Here is a 15,965-nt window from a genome sequence, read left to right as displayed (position 1 = left end):
CAATTTCAGTGGTACTTGTCAGCCCACTTTTTTTTTTAAAAAGGAAAAGTAAAAGTTCTTACATCCGTCCTCCCATGCAGGGGTTTCAGCTTCACACAGCATCAATTTAACAGAAATTGTTCAGCCTTTTGGTAATCTGTTTCTCTCAAGCCCCCAGCCTTTTAGAATGCCTCTCCATCAGGCTAGAATAGACATTTGGGTAGTGTTTTAGCCCCACACATTGCTTGCTTTCACCACCGCTGTTCTACAGAGCACCACAGTGATCCACACTGTCTTTGTCAGATCTCTGGCTGGACAAGGTACCTGCCTGCCACACTGGACAGACCTGGATGTACAAACATGCTCCCCATGGACAAGGAGCCTGTCCCCGGTTGGAGCTCCTTAAAAGAGAAGTATGGGATTTTTTTTCCCTAATCATACTTACCTAGGTGGATGCAGCATCATCCCGCTGTCTGCCTAAAACGGGTCACAAGAGTATAGAACAAACTGCACTCCTGTGATCTATAGGAGAAGTACAGCCAAATTAGTTTTGGCTGTACTTCTCCTTTAATGGGACCCTGAGCTTTGCCCAAGCCTATCATTAGTAGGGCTGTGTGCACCTGGACACACACCCTGCTGGACTTCAGCAAGACCTGGACATTGGGTTGGAGGCTTCTACCCTCCTAAAGCACTTTAAAATCTCCAAATTACAGGGCCCAATCTGTGAGTACCAAAATCTGCAGAAAGCTGTAGTTTTCTCCGCTCATAATCAACACTCCGGAGTCCCGCACTCTGCATACGTGTGAACTGTGTTCTTTCTTCAATTTCCATAGTGGCAGAGCCTCACACTGTCACAGCCCTTATAGAATTTTGAAAAAGTTATAAAAGGGTTATATTGTATAGCTTCTGCAATTCTTTTTGCTGATACTGAGAAAATGTATAGTAGAACTGAAGGCAAAACTTTTTTTATTTTTATTTTGGATAGCGAAACAGAGGGTTACAACCCCTGTCAGTTTTTTTTTTCCGTGTCCCAGTGGGGAGATTTTCATTTACTTCCAGTGAGAAAGTGAGAGGAAATTTCTTGAAAATGAGTGAATTCCAGGTTGTCCCCGGAATCACCAGAACTAATATCCCCTTTGGATTCCCTATATTCCTGTTCTGGGGACAACCCAAAATTTCCTTTTCTCTGTCACTCATTGACAGACGCAGGACTCATATCTTGATATCAGCACCAGGCGGTGTCTGTGTCCCGCACTATGTTCTCCCTGGCAGGGTCTGCCTAAGTTAAGACCAATGTTTACCATTGCCCTGGTTTCGCAAACATTGACGGAATGGACTAAGTTACTATGCCGTGACCTAGAGGGGAGAAACCTCCCCCTCCCCGCCGTGTCAGAGTTGCTGGACCAGATGGTGCAGGGACTGCAATTTGTTTGCCAAGCCACCAGAACTGGTGCCTCCATTGGAAGATTTCCCCTCTATTACTTTTCTGGGGGACAACCCAAAATTTGGGATTTTCTTTTACTTTCACATTCAATAATGGTAAACAGAACAAATGGAGAGGGTGAATCTCCCCAAAGGGGGCACAGACAGCAATAAAAACCTAATATGTGCTCTAATCCAGGGGTCCCCAACCCCTGAGCCGTGGACCAGTGCCAATCCATGGCCTACTGGGGGTAGGGCCACACTGCTGGGGTTGGTAGGGGGCAGAACGAGCCAGTACAACCTGCACTGCCATCCTCCGGCCACCAGAGGGCACCCATTCTCCTCCTAGCATCACTACTCCCTTCCATCTCTGAAGGAGAATCAGAGGGAGGAAAGTTGAGCCGGGGACAAGATCTTTATAGAGCAACTGGTGAGATCCAGGCTGCACAACCAACAAACGCCTTCCCCCCGAGGTGACAGACGGCAACCCCCACCAAACCCCCCCCCCCCCGATCTGTGGAGGGGTTCACTTCCCTGGTGCCGGGGAGGTTGGGGACCACTGCTCTAATCCATCTTCACTCTGTCACTTTATTAGGATAAAGGTCTACTCTTAACACAGAGTGAAGTTCTTAGTACTTTGGATAATACAGACAGACCTTTGAATAATATAATTTGAGTACAGATCCATTTATGGCACGATAAACCTTAAGGAAAGGCTAAAACAAGAATATTGGGAAACCATATCTGCAGATTATTTAATGTAACTGCTTATTATAACATTTAAAAACAATGTGCAATGTCTGTTAAATCTTTTTAGTAAAAGACCTCCACTTTAAATGAGGAATGGTACAATATTCCAACTGTTTAATGGTTATTAAAACCCCAGTGTTTGATTACAGCATGTGTCATTGAGCATGTGATTACATTACCATCTCACACTGTGAACCATCCCCCATGTAAATCATATTATTTTAGTGGTCTGACATTACTATGAAGAGAACAGTGCTGTAATTGTAATACAGTGCAATCAGTGAAAGAAAATGATTGGTTAACATTTATCTCTTAAACTGACACTATATATAAATAGAAAAAAAAATCCATTAAAAAAACACAACAGGAATGAAGATGATAAGAAATAATGTTGCATATCCAATGCCTGGGGTACAATGGCAGGCATTACAACGTTTACCCAGCAGAAAGCCCACAGCAATGGGATGTTAGAATAATAATAATAGGGACAGAATAATAATAACAATAGGGACAGAAAATGCATTTTTTCACACATTTTAAAGATCAAAGTAAAACAGTGCTTTGCCAGGTGTTCACCTAAACTGAGCCTTCTATTTTGAACACTCTAGGAATGCACCTACAGCTTTCCCATATACAAAGGCTTTACCATACAAGTGAAACTTTACTATAATAAATGATAAAAAGGATGCTGAATTTACCTCTGATTGGGAAAATGACCTCATGCATATATAAAAATGTTATTAAAATTATGAATCTTTATATTTTATGTATTTAGCAAATAATTAGGGTTTGAACTCACCTACAGTATCATAAGAGAATTATGAGTGTTGACCTAACCCTAAAACAAGCATTCAGCAAAAAAAAGTCAGAGAAGATTCGGAAGACCTTCTCACAATACTTGTTTCTGATCAGAGTTTAAACCAAGGCGTCAGCAGCCAGATAATTGGCATTCTCAGAAGGGGTAGGTCAAAAATAGCAGTTAAAGCGATTGTAAACGATCACCTTGTAAAACACCACATTCAGGTTAAAATAAAAATGAAAGGCAAAACATTTTTGTATAGATAGAAAAAAAAAATACCATAAATGCTTTTTATAAAAAAGTGATCACATTCACTCTGTTCTCAGCTGCGTAAGAGCTGGGGGGAGGAGAATCAGCAGCACACTGAGCTTCCCATTGAATGGCTGTGCAGTAGGGGCATCAGGACAAGTCTGATCATTGGAGCAGAGTACACTGCGTTCCCAGCATAGCTAGAGAACTGACCACAGTGTGCAGTGCTGCTTAGTGTGGTCAGATTTTAATAGGAAAGCAAGGGTACTAGCAGGAACACCAGGGAGTTCACATAAAGGAAGCAATACAAAGAGAACTGGATACAAGTACATGGTACAGCAGGCACACAATGTCAGGATAAGGAAGTGCTGGGGTAATAAACGCTTTATTTATATTGAAAGATTTCCAGTATAAAGCGTCCCTTTAAAATTGCATAAGATTTATCACTTGTGTTTATAAACTCCACTGTTCTTACTAATTAGCAGAATCCTGGCATTCAGTTTCAGCAGGGTTCATCTAGGACACTTTGGCTATACACAGTGTTCTGGATAAACTACTCAAATTGTGGTAGTGAGAGGAAATGATGGGGCACCTCATTAGCTTTTCAGCGTCGGTAGGAATGTAAAGGCAGCCTTATTGTACTTGCATCAAATAGAGGTCAGAATTATTTGTCAAGGAATTTAGAATGATCTCATAAGTGTTTTCAAACTAATCTTGACTTAGTTTGTCTATTAAACATCTTTTTCATCATTTAGTTTGATGCAAAAAAGGCAATATGTTCTGAGACTTGCATACGAGTTGGACCTATGAGCAGAAAAAACGTTATTATTCTTTTCTATGCTGCCTGCCTGAAATAATTTAGGGAGATTTCCTAATACTGATGCTGTAGAACAAAATCCTTAGCCCGCAGTAAAGCTGACAGTCTGCACAGAGATAGCGCTTCGTAAAAATGATCATATTCTAATTCAATAAGTAAGGTCTTTCAAAAACCACAGGAATCTAAGACTGGTTTTGCTTTGCTGGTGCTCTGAATAATTTGGGATTTCATGACATCCGGTGACCTAGCTTGTTGAGGAGGTAGCAGAAGCAACTGGCTGTTTCTCCATTTTCGGTTATAGCAATTTGTCTGCTGGCATTCTTAAGACCCCACTCTCCTTCCTATATTATTTTAACATGCGGTGACTTGAGACAATGAAACATGAGGGTAAGGAAAATGCAGTAAATTGTGCAGTAAAGTAAATGCCTGTGGTAACAGTACTGACGCATTTTAAACAGGGATCATTTTGCAAATGATCTTAGACTAAATAACCCTCAATCAAAAGTAGTGGAAATGATTTTGTGTTGTGTCCTGCAACCAGTTTCCAGCCATCCCTGTTCCAGTGGAGGTTACAACATTACATTTTTTGGGGGGTGCTCGAGGCAATGATACTAGGCCTAAGCTCTGCACCAAGGGAGGTCACCTGCTACCCCGTTCCCTGGAATCGGGGAATATTTTGCAGCATGCCCAATGGGTTAATAAAGTGGCAGAAGAGAGCAGAGAATGTTAGTAGGGTGGGCTTTAAAGATGCTCTGTCCAAAATAGGCAAAATGAGCACCTCACAATGCATGGCAACATGTTAGTGCATTGCTGCGCATTGCAATACAAAAAAAGGTTCATGTTCGATTTTGGAAAAGCCTTGGCAGCCAATTCAAAATAATGAACTGCCCTAATGCGCCTTCATGTGCGACATAATGCACATGCGCCACAAAAATGTAAATTATTGAGGAAAATGGAAAGATAGCGCTGGACCCGTAGGTTTATTTTACTGTTATTGTTATCTTAAGGTATTAATGTTGGTGTAAATTATCTGGTTCCTGGGCAGGCAGCGTCTTCACCCAGAGGATCTCCAAAGTCTCTTTGGCTTGTAGTGTAATGTAAGAATGGTTGAAATGTAAGCGCCACGGCACTGCTAAGCGGTCCAGATACAACTTTATTCCATTAAAAGTCAGGGGTACAGATCAAGAAATAGCCAACTAATTTTGGGGGTCTACGTGCACCCTTCAGCAGGGCTTGACTGGCAACCAAGTGAACAAACCAGTAATGAACTGGACCTACAATGGTATTTATTCCAGCGTGGGTTTAACCACTTTGTGCTCGCGCTATAGCCTGAAAGACGGCTACAGCGCAGGTTTAAAATGCCAGGCGGGCGTACACATGCCTTGGAACTTGGCTGATCACAGAGCAAGGTAAAGGACCGATCACAGCGGCCCTTTACCACGTGATCAGCTGTCAGCCAATGACAGCTGATGACTGAAGTAAACAGAAGCCAGTTTCTAATCACCAGTGCTGCTAATCAATGCCCACCAGTGCCACCTATCAGTGCCTATTAGTACTGCTAATCAGTGTCCATCAGTGCCCATCATTGCTGTCAATCAGTGCCACTCACCAGTGCTGCCTCATCAGTGCCCATCAGTGAATCCTATCAGTGTCCATCTGTGAAGGAGAAAAATTACAAAAAACTTTAACATTACAATTTGCAAAAAACTTTAACAAAATATGAAAAACCTTTTTTTTCTCAAACTTTTCGGTCTTTTTGTTGTTTGTTTAGCAAAAAATTAAAAACTCAGTGGTGATTAAAAACCTCCAAAAGAAAGCTTAATTTGTGTAAAAAAAAAATGATAAAAATTTCATTTGGGTAGTGTTTCGCAATTGTAATTTAAAGTGTGAGCCCTTCCTGGGCAGGAAGGGGGTATAAGTGCCCAGTAAACAAGTGGTTAAAGCACAGGATTATTCAGCAGCTTGTTTGGCAGTCTACTGATTAGGCCTGCCAAACAAGCTGCTGATTAGGCCTGCACTTTAAATTCACACTGGAATAAATACCATTGTAGGTCCAGTTCACTACTGGTTTGTTCACTTGGTTGCCAGTCAAGCCCTGATGAAGGGGGCATGTAGACCCAAAACACATTGGCTATTTCTTCATCTGTACCCCTGACCTCAAATGGAATAAAGTTGTATCTGGACCTCTTAGCAGTGGCGTGGCGCTTAAATTTCAACCCTTCTTATAAAAATACAAATTAGCCCTTTTACATTTCTTTTAAAAATAAAGCTGCCTACTTTCACTAAAGTCCAAATAGCTGTGTATTTTCATGGTAATAAATGGTATGCTATTTACTTTTTTTTACTAAGTAACTGTTTCATTACACAGCAGACATAATTACAATGGTTTTCCATATAGGTAATGTGCTGAAAAAGCAAACCCACAATGATATCCTTTATGTGTCTGTAGTGAGATAAGTCTCACATTTTCTCAGCATAGTTCCTGTATATGTTTAGGACAAAGGCATTGTAAATGTTAAGTGAGGCGCTTTCTGCAAAACTCGAGGATATCCGTAGAATGCATGACCTAATTGTTTTCCTATTCAGAAGAATAAATACTAGGATATGCTGTCCTATTGTCCATTTGTTTTTTTTTCAAGCCTCGCTATATTGTTTATAGAGGAGTAGTAAAGATACCTAATAAACCGCGTAAAATTTCCTTCTATTGAATGCAATGATAATGAAGTTTAAACATTTGTTAATATAATTTTTTTTTTTTTTTTTTTTTAATTTTTCAAAATACTAAATCAGAAAATTAGTCTTCAAACCAGCCAGGTAACTAGTGATTGAGCCAGCAAATATGGGGGTAGAAATGAGAATGATGAAAGCCTTGAGGTGTGTAGCTGGGTTACAGTTAGCAGAAAGGATAGGGGCAAGTGAGTTATGAAGGGTAATCCTATATTCTCACACCAAAATAAATGTTTATTTGGATGATTTGGGATGTAAGTGCAGGGTAGTAGTGCTGCATATCTACCAACCAGGAGAATAACCGTTGCATTGTAAATGGGAATAGAAGTACAGAAAAGGTCTAATGTGATAAGGGATTCTGTTGTTGGATGGACAGAGAGTAATCTGTCCCTATGAAATGGGTTTTACATTTTATGGATTGAATAATAGCTCTATTATTGAGTAGAGCTGCGGATGATCTAGTGGTCATCACACAGATTGACACCAATGACAAAGCTAGGGGAACATGGATTGTGGTAAAAATACTTTTAGAGGTGATAACTTTCTAAGATAGAGGAGTTCAACATGTGGCCCAAGAATGCTAAGAATGTGGGCCAACACAAAATCTTAAACTTACCTTAAAAATGTTGAATTAAAAAAATTATTTTGTAAAAATGCGTTTATACTTAGTGAACACATGCAGTCGAAGAATAATTGGACAGTGTCTCTTTACTGGACTTTCATAGGTTTTAGCTTCCCAAAAAATATATCCCACTCTTCACAGTCACTCCTTATTCATGTTATCAGTTTTTGGCAGCACCTATATTTGTGAGCAACTATTTCTCTTACATTTATTGATGGACACAGCTCCTGATTCTTCTTAACCACTGGGTTATACTAGCCCCTACAAGAGTAGGACACTTTGCAGGAAAAAGCTTGACTACGCCTATGAGCAGTATTAGGGGGTATAAACCCACTCAGCTATAGGCACTCAGTTTTGTTACAAGCAGTGTCAGAAGAAAGCCAACTCCACAGAGGGATGGGTGCTGTGTCGATCAATGAACATCAGAGAAATGGATTTTACGGGAAGTCAAAAAATCCCATTTTCTCTTTGACTGACACAGCTCCTGATTCTTCTTAACTATTGGGATGTCCCAAAGCAGTGTTAAACATGAGGGGTGGGAAAAAAGCAGAAAAAAATTCCCAAGGCTAACCATAGCCAACCAGGTAACATAGAGCTCAACTGGAGCTCACCTGAAAAAACAATACACCCTCAAAGAGGACCAGGTTCTCTAAGCAGCAGCCAGCAAATCTTGCGGCCAAAAGATCTGCAGATGCCAACACATCCACTATATAAAAATTTTGTAAGTGTGCACCGATGACGAGGTGGCCGCCTTGCAAACCTGCATCACTGTCGCTTGATGACGGAAGGCCAGGAAATGGGAAATCAGGGAAATGGATTTTACAGTAATCTCAAAAATCTAATTTTTCAAGGATGAAGCACAAGAAATTGGAACCAAAATATCTGATGAGCACCTTGAGAATTCATTGGAAATCACTACTGCATGCATCAAACCAGATACTGATACGTGTATCAAAAATGGTGTCAAATATCACACTTGTTTTATGTTGCCCTCTTCTAATAAAAAAATGTTATTACTCAGGTACTTTATCTGTATAAGGGCTCTTTCACACGGAGCGATCCGCTCCGGCACTTTTTTTTTTTTTTTTTTTTTCACGGAGCGGATGACACTTGTGTCATCCGCTCCGTATGTCCGCATATCATCCCATCCGTTTGCGGATGATATACGGACATAATGTAAGTCTATGGGCATTGCGGATGTCAGCGGGTGACACCGCTGACATCCGATTTTGCTTCCTTTCCGTTTTTTGAACGGAGGAAAAATAGGGTTCTGTTCCGTTCCAAAAAACGGAACAGAACTGAAAGGAAGAAAATCAGATGTCAGCGGATGGTATTATGTCCGTAAATCATCCGCAAAAAAATAGGATGATTTGCGGACATACGGAGCGCCCGTGTGAAAGGGCCCTAAGTGATTGCTTTTTCTGCTCATCATCTATCCTTCTTGTTAGTGTATTTTATCTGTGACCCAAGACAATTCCTTTTCTTCCAATGTGGCTTAGGAAGGTCAAAAGTTTAGGGACCCCTGTTCTAAGAGAAAATTAAAATTTAGGCTTTCCTAATTTTCAGAAATGTTACTAGTGTTCTAATATATAAAAAAGAGACATCTAGACCTTAGAGAGTTATATAACTGGCTTATAAGTTGGCAGGTGGGTCTTATTGCTTAGCCATCACAAATATGCATGTTCTGCAGAATGCTCTGTCAGTGCCTCCGGAACTGTGACCGAGCTGTCACACACAACTTATGGTCAACTACTGATGATTGGGAGCCTGTAGGAGGGGCTCCTATGACAGCAGCACTGTGTAACCAAATGGTGGTGAGTGATCAGGAGCTCTTACTACCAGCCTTGAGCATCACTGACTATTTTAGGGGGAAGTTTAACTGCTTAGCGCCCGCCCGCATTGTACGGGCCCCCGCTGTAGGCAAAGTGATGTACTGCTATGTCGCTGCCTACTTCCGGGTTTAGGATGGATGCCCCCCAGCTGGCTACTGCACAAGTGCACAGGGAGTTGACTCACAGCCAGGATGTGCTGATCCCCTATCTACATTCACAGCCGAGAGCTCTGTTTACATTCAACACAGAGCTCTGTACACGGAAAAAATCTTTGTACAAAGCAGGGATTAGAAACTTGGAGATCAACTTGTAAAAGCAGCACAATTTACACATAGTCAGGCACACATTTAAGCCTTTGATCACCCTAGATGTTAACCAATTTCCAGCCAGTGTCATTAGTACAGTTAGCACTTATCACTGTATTAGTGTCAGTCAGTTCCCCCCCTAGCATCAATTAGTGTCAGATTGCCTACTACACGATCGCAGACCCATTATAAGTTGTTGAACGCCGCCATTAGTAGTATAAAAAAATAAAAATTCCAGAATATATACCATAGTTTGAAGGTGCTATAACTTTCACGCAAACCAATCAATATACACTTATTGAGATTTTTTTTATTTTTAAAAACATGTATCCCAATACATTTTGACCTAAATATGTGAAGAAATATTGAGTTTTTTGTTTTCAAAATATTCTTTTTTTTTTTTTTTTCGTTTATATCGCAAAAAATAAAAAACCTAGTGGTGATCAAATATCACCAAAGAAAGCTCTATTTGTGTGGGAAAAAAATGATATACGGTAAATTACTTTTGGATACAGCGTTGCATGACCGCGCAATCGGCAGTTAAAGTTGCGCAGTGCTTAATAGCACAAAATGGCCTGGTTATGAAGGGGGGGGGAACCTTTTGGAGCTTAAGGGGTTAAAAGGGTTAATGTTGTTGTTGCTGTATTGTAGGATACAGACTTGCTGTGAAAGTAGAAATCCGGAATTCCTCTGCTTTTGTCTACCAGTGTTAGCACTGCAGAACAAACAAAGTTTTTAATCTTTTAAACTTCTGAGTCCGGGCACACAGAACATAAATAATTAAGTGTTTTTTTGGTGGAAAAGCGTAAATAATTTATTTTTTGCCCGGCCATCCCTTTCATTATTCATGCGATCATAAGATTTTTTTCATAATCCTCTATGCTTACATTTATAAGAGCTTTTCTGTGCTTTGTGTTTTTAGGTTGGCCTACGACAACTCGACATGTCTCTCCTGTGCCAGCTATATTCACTTTATGAATCCATTCAAGAATATAAAGGCGCTTGTCAGGCTGCTTCCAGTGCAGAATGTTCCTATGCGATGGAAAATGGATATTTTGATGAGGAAGAAGAGTACTACCAAGAAGCCAGTGCCCTTCATAAGGGTGGCAGAGAAGACTCGGAAGGAAACCTTGTTTTGACTGTACCTACCCTTTCCAATGAGGATTGGATACTTGAGAACATTTAATGAAGGAGCTGGACTTTTCCCACCTTGATTATTTTTCAGCCATTTTTTGTAATAGGAAAGTGGTTTATTAACCATACCATAAACATTTTTCAGGCATGCTTTTAAAGAGTGCTCTGTTCCTGCTCACCATTGTGGGCAATAATGTTGCTATAAGCAACTTGAAAGAAACGTTCAAGTGCCTTTGACATCCGAAAGCACTTAACTGTGAGGAAAGACTAGACAAATACCTTTCTGATGTGTTACATTGGAGACTTAAAGTAATAATATTTAATCATACAGGCTTCCGTCACCTGCCTTAAATTGCCTATTAAGCAATGGTGTAAACCTTTAGTTCTTATCTATACCAAGTTTAATAATTTCATACAATGCATTGGTAAGGTCATCAGTGAATGTGCAGACTTATCACTTGCAGTGAAATCTAGGCTAGTTATTACTTTACAGTGCAGGTTCTTTATGTACTGAAGTTCAAAACTAGGTGTAACTACCAAGGAGGTGGTTTATTCTTAATACTTAGTCTCCGCCTAACACATGTTTTTAAGCCATTTGATAATACAGCATTATATTATAGCTAATTATATAACCATAGATTTAAATCATTTTGAATGAGTTGCCTATAGCAAATAAAGGAGAACTCTAAGCAAAACATAAAATTCATAAATACATAGTTTAATAGCTGCATAAAGCACATAGGTACTGGATAGACTATTTGTAAGAGATAACCGTGTACTGTAATTTAAACTCCTGTAGCAGGGACTGCCATTACATCCAATTCAGCTCCCTTTATGAACCACCCCCATCATCCGTAAGAAACCGAACCTCAGCTGCGGATAGCTGGTTAGTAAATTGTAACCTGCACATAAATAGCAGCTGGAATGGGCAACCCTACGGATTTAGTAAACATTTTTTTTCTTCAATTTTTTCTTTTTAAAAAATATAACCCACATTGAATTATAACACACACTTGAAGTTTATTGGTTGGTAAAACCAGAAAATACCTACAGGGATTAGAATCCATACCAGTAGTGTTATGCTAGACAATACAGTCTTGGATTCTCATGTTCATCACACAGGCTAAGCGAGAGAAAATATATAGATTCCTTCATCCACGCTAAAAAAATATCCCATCCTAGCTATTAAATTTAGGCCAGTGCAGCACCTCCTGCTGCTTGAATACCTAAATGGTGATTGCATCTGATTAAATACAGTCACTGTTTGGCCAAGAATTTTCAACCCAGCTTTTTAAATTGACTTTTGTCAAGCCAGGTGTTACCAACAGAGCCACCATGGCTCGAATTTCAGGAATCAGCCAAGCTTCAATCCACCTATGGCCAGCTTTACATACATACATGGTCAACTCTTTTTTACTTATTTCCTATACATACATGGTCAACTCTTTTACTTATTTCCTAGTTTGGTGATCATGCATCTTTACTCAGAAAATACTCCTAAGGCCTCATGCACACTGCTGCTGCTTTAAACTCAGGTTTTTGTGAGTTTGGGCATTTTTTTTTTTTTTTTAACAGCCCTTAAACTCCCCTCTGTTATCCTATGTACACATGGAGGTTTTTAGTAGTTTATTAGCAGGGGAGTTTATGGGCTGTTGTCTGCACACCCTAAAATCTTGTGCAAGAGCAGTTCTTCTGACAACAAAAAAAATGCTCATAAGCGCCCAGAAACGCTCATAAACGCGCATAAACTCTAGACACATTTAGCACTTCAGTGTTTATTTCAATGGCCAGCATAAATTAAAATTCTGGTCAATGAAATGAAAAACTTCCAAACTCTGTTAAAGTCTTTTGAAAAAAATACAGCTTAGGTGAGTTTATAACAGCATTTAACAAGAAACCAGTGTGCATGAGGCCTAATAGTAAAATAAAGAAGCCTTCCTTAAAAGAACATCTTTTTAACGTAAAATACAGTGTTTAAAACGAGCAAGATTTGTACCTGTTTTCCCTTAGATAGAAGCACTGTTTATATAAAAATAGATATCAGCAATATTTGATAACCTCCAAAATATGTCCATCTCTTTGAAGCATCAGAGTAATAAAACCTCATGTTGTGGCTAAACAGAGATGCCCCACTGTATCATGGAAGTTGAGCTCAGGTCTCCGCTATGAATCACAGACTGGGAGGAAGGCTTACGCACAGAAAATAATTTCAAATCTTTCTATGGAGGCAACAGATTATTAAACATACGCCCCTTTGAAAGTATCCATTTTAGATCCAACTATACCATAGGGGCTCTGCTGTTAGTTACGCCCCCAATATTTGGCAAGCATCTTAGTAAGAGGGCAATTCTTTAGGAGAAATTAGTGATTTTTCTATATGTGTCATCTCTTCTATTTTAAATTAAACTTGTAATAAGAGAAATCCTGGAGCTGCTTTTGCTAGCTTCCGTCTGCAAATTCAAGTGGCCTGGCTGTTAATCTGACCCACTGGTTTTATTACTTTTAAGTCATTGGCCTGGCAAGGATATGCAGTAAGGTCATTGATTCAAAATATTGAAACGAAAAGACCAGTATGGACAGCCAGACAGCTGTCATTTTCAGAAGGAAGAACCAAAAGTGGCAGCTTCCATGGGTTTCCTAAAGTATATCTAAACCCATAAACAAACTGATGGTTTCAATAGTTGTCGATTATTTAGGCTAGGTATATTTCTGCAAATAGATTGATAGAAAATCACTCTCTTTGTACCTTTCTGTATACTGAACTGAAATGTCAAACAATGTTTTCTGCTTTCCAATCTGTCTCTTGTGAGCTACAAAACCTTCCTCCCTATGTAATAGTGATAAGGAGAAGGGAGGTGTTTGTAGTCCACATCAGGGGATCATCTAGGGTGACGATGCTGTAAAATTATAAATACAGCATAGTGAATAATCATGGCCACCCTGGGACAGAAAATGTGTTCGTAGTTGGATCACCAGGATAAAATAAAGGAAAAAAACTGTTGGAAATAATTGCAGCCACCCCATCTAAGGACTGTAAGCTGCAATATATAACATTTTTGGTTTAGATATGCTTTAAGCAAAGATGAAAACCAAATTGTGATACTGATGTGTGTGCATAAGCCTTTCCGTGCACAAGTCACTTGCCACTTTTTATTTTTCCTGCCTTCTTACACATACCTCACATAAGCACCATTAGGCTCAAGCACTGTTAGCCATGCATATCTCATTAGACTGTTACTCGCAAAGTGTGCAGCTCATTGTTGCTTTTTCTTTGTTACACAGACTATTTTTATTTTGATCAGTATTTAATGAATCTTACAATGGTTTGACACTTTAATGCATATGCTGCTTGCTTTTTTTTTCCTTTTTCTTTTTTTTATGCACTTTTTTGTATTTGTGTGCTGGTTCTGACTTGTTATACACATAGCTTCGCAGATCCACACGTATCAGTTTGTTATAGAAAAAGCGATTTCTTTAAATCTACAGAGCTGCAAAAAAGAAAAATAACACATTGAGCCTTTTACAAGTCAAACATTTATATTTATGTTTTGGGACCTTAAACATTTCTTTGCTATCGACTAAGAAAAAACACCTATTATTTTATTATGTTAACTACATGTATATTTATTTAGAAATAAACTGTCATACATTTTCTCTAATAAAAAAATGTGTACACAAGTTTGAAAGCTTTCCTTTTGTTTCAGTGTTTACTTTTGTTAAGAATGTGTGTGGATCTTTGCCTAAAGCTGGCCATACATGGTTATTTTTACTTTATTTGTTTTATTTTATTTTATTTTATTCAGCCAGCAAAAGCCATAACTTCCACACTCCTCCCCTGCAATTACTGGCCTCATAATACCTTTCACTCTCTTCCCCTGCACATACTGGCCTCATTTTACCTTCCACGCTCCTCTCCAGCACATATTGGCCTCATCATACCTTTCTACTCTCCTCTCCTGCACATACTGGCCTCATCATACCTTCCGCTCTCCTCTCCTGCATGTACTGGCCTCATCATACCTTCTACTCTCCTCTCCTGCACATACTGGCCTCATCATACCTTCCGCTCTCCTCTCCTGCACGTACTGGCCTCATCACACCTTCTATTCTCCTCTCCTGCACATACTGGCCTCATCATACCTTCCGCTCTCCTCTCCTGCACATACTGACCTCATCATACCGGCCACTCTCCTCTCCTGCACATACTGGCCTCATCATACCTTTGGCTCTCCTCTCCTGCACACACTGGCCTCATCGTACCTTCTACTCTAATTTTCTGGCCTTATTATACCTTCCACACACCTCTCCTGCTCATACTAGTCTCATCATACCTTCCACTCTCCTCTCCAGCACATACTGGTGGCCTGATCATACCTTTCACTCTCCTCTCCTGTACACACTGGCCTCATCATATCTTCCACTCTCATTTCCTGCACACACTGGCCTCATTATACCTTTCACTCACCTCTCCTGCTCATACTGGCCTCAGTATACCTTCCACTCTCCTCTCCAGCACAAACTGGCCTCATCATATCTTTCACTCTCATTTCCTGCACACACTGGCCTCATTATACCTTCCATTCTCCACTCATGCACACACTAGCCTCATCATATCATCCACTCTCCTTTCCTGCACATACTGGCATTATCATACTGTCCTTTTTTTTTCTCCTGCATGTACTGGCCTCATCATACCTTCCACACTCCTCTCCTGCACATACTGGCCTCATTATATTTTCCACACTCTTTTCCTGCACATACTGGCCTCATTATTCCTTCCACTCTCCTCTACTGCACACACTGACCTCATTATACCTTCCACACTCCTTCTGTATATACTAGCCCCATTATACCTTCCACACTCCTCTCTTGCAAATAATAGCCTCATCATACCTTCCACTCTCCTCTCTTGCACATTCTGGCCTCATCATACCTTCCACAATGTATCGCAGATGGGTGACATCACTTCTGCCCTTCTTCCTATTATGTGGATATTTAATGGCATGGTGCACGTCTGGTAACCACGCACCTGACAATGTCAAACGTATGACGAAACGCATTGGGTAGGACCAGACGTGACATCACCACGCCCCCTGGACGGCTTTACTCGTAAACGCTGCAGTTTCTTATCTTTTCTCCTTGGAGTTTTACATGTCTTACTTATACACCAATCATGTGAGTGCACATTTTTACAATAAATGGAATTCTTTTTAGACTGTGTTTATATTATGTATGCTTGTATTCATTTCATGTACATCGGTACCTGCTTACTTACCTGGAAGCTTACCTGAACAGTGATCCTTGGTGGTCTTTGCCTGGTGGGATTAAT

The 15,965-nt window shown here is 40.0% G+C and overlaps 1 protein-coding gene across 1 annotated transcript in view; it reads left to right on the top strand.

Moving 5' to 3' along the window:
- Nucleotides 1–11,003, top strand: part of FAM89A (family with sequence similarity 89 member A) — a 33,941-nt gene extending 22,938 nt beyond the window's left edge. The window contains exon 3 of the mRNA XM_082252293.1: nt 10,425–11,003. Within this exon, the coding sequence (XP_082108419.1) occupies nt 10,425–10,688 (264 nt within the window). The 3' untranslated portion in view covers nt 10,689–11,003. The remainder of the gene's footprint in view (nt 1–10,424) is intronic.
- The last annotated feature ends 4,962 nt before the right edge of the window (nt 11,004–15,965 follow it).

Source organism: Pelophylax lessonae (assembly GCF_965119305.1).
Source record: "Pelophylax lessonae genome assembly, chromosome: 3".
NCBI lineage: Eukaryota > Metazoa > Chordata > Amphibia > Anura > Ranidae > Pelophylax > Pelophylax lessonae.
Note: the sequence above shows the minus strand (reverse complement) of the source record. Positions and strands in the feature narration are given on the sequence as shown.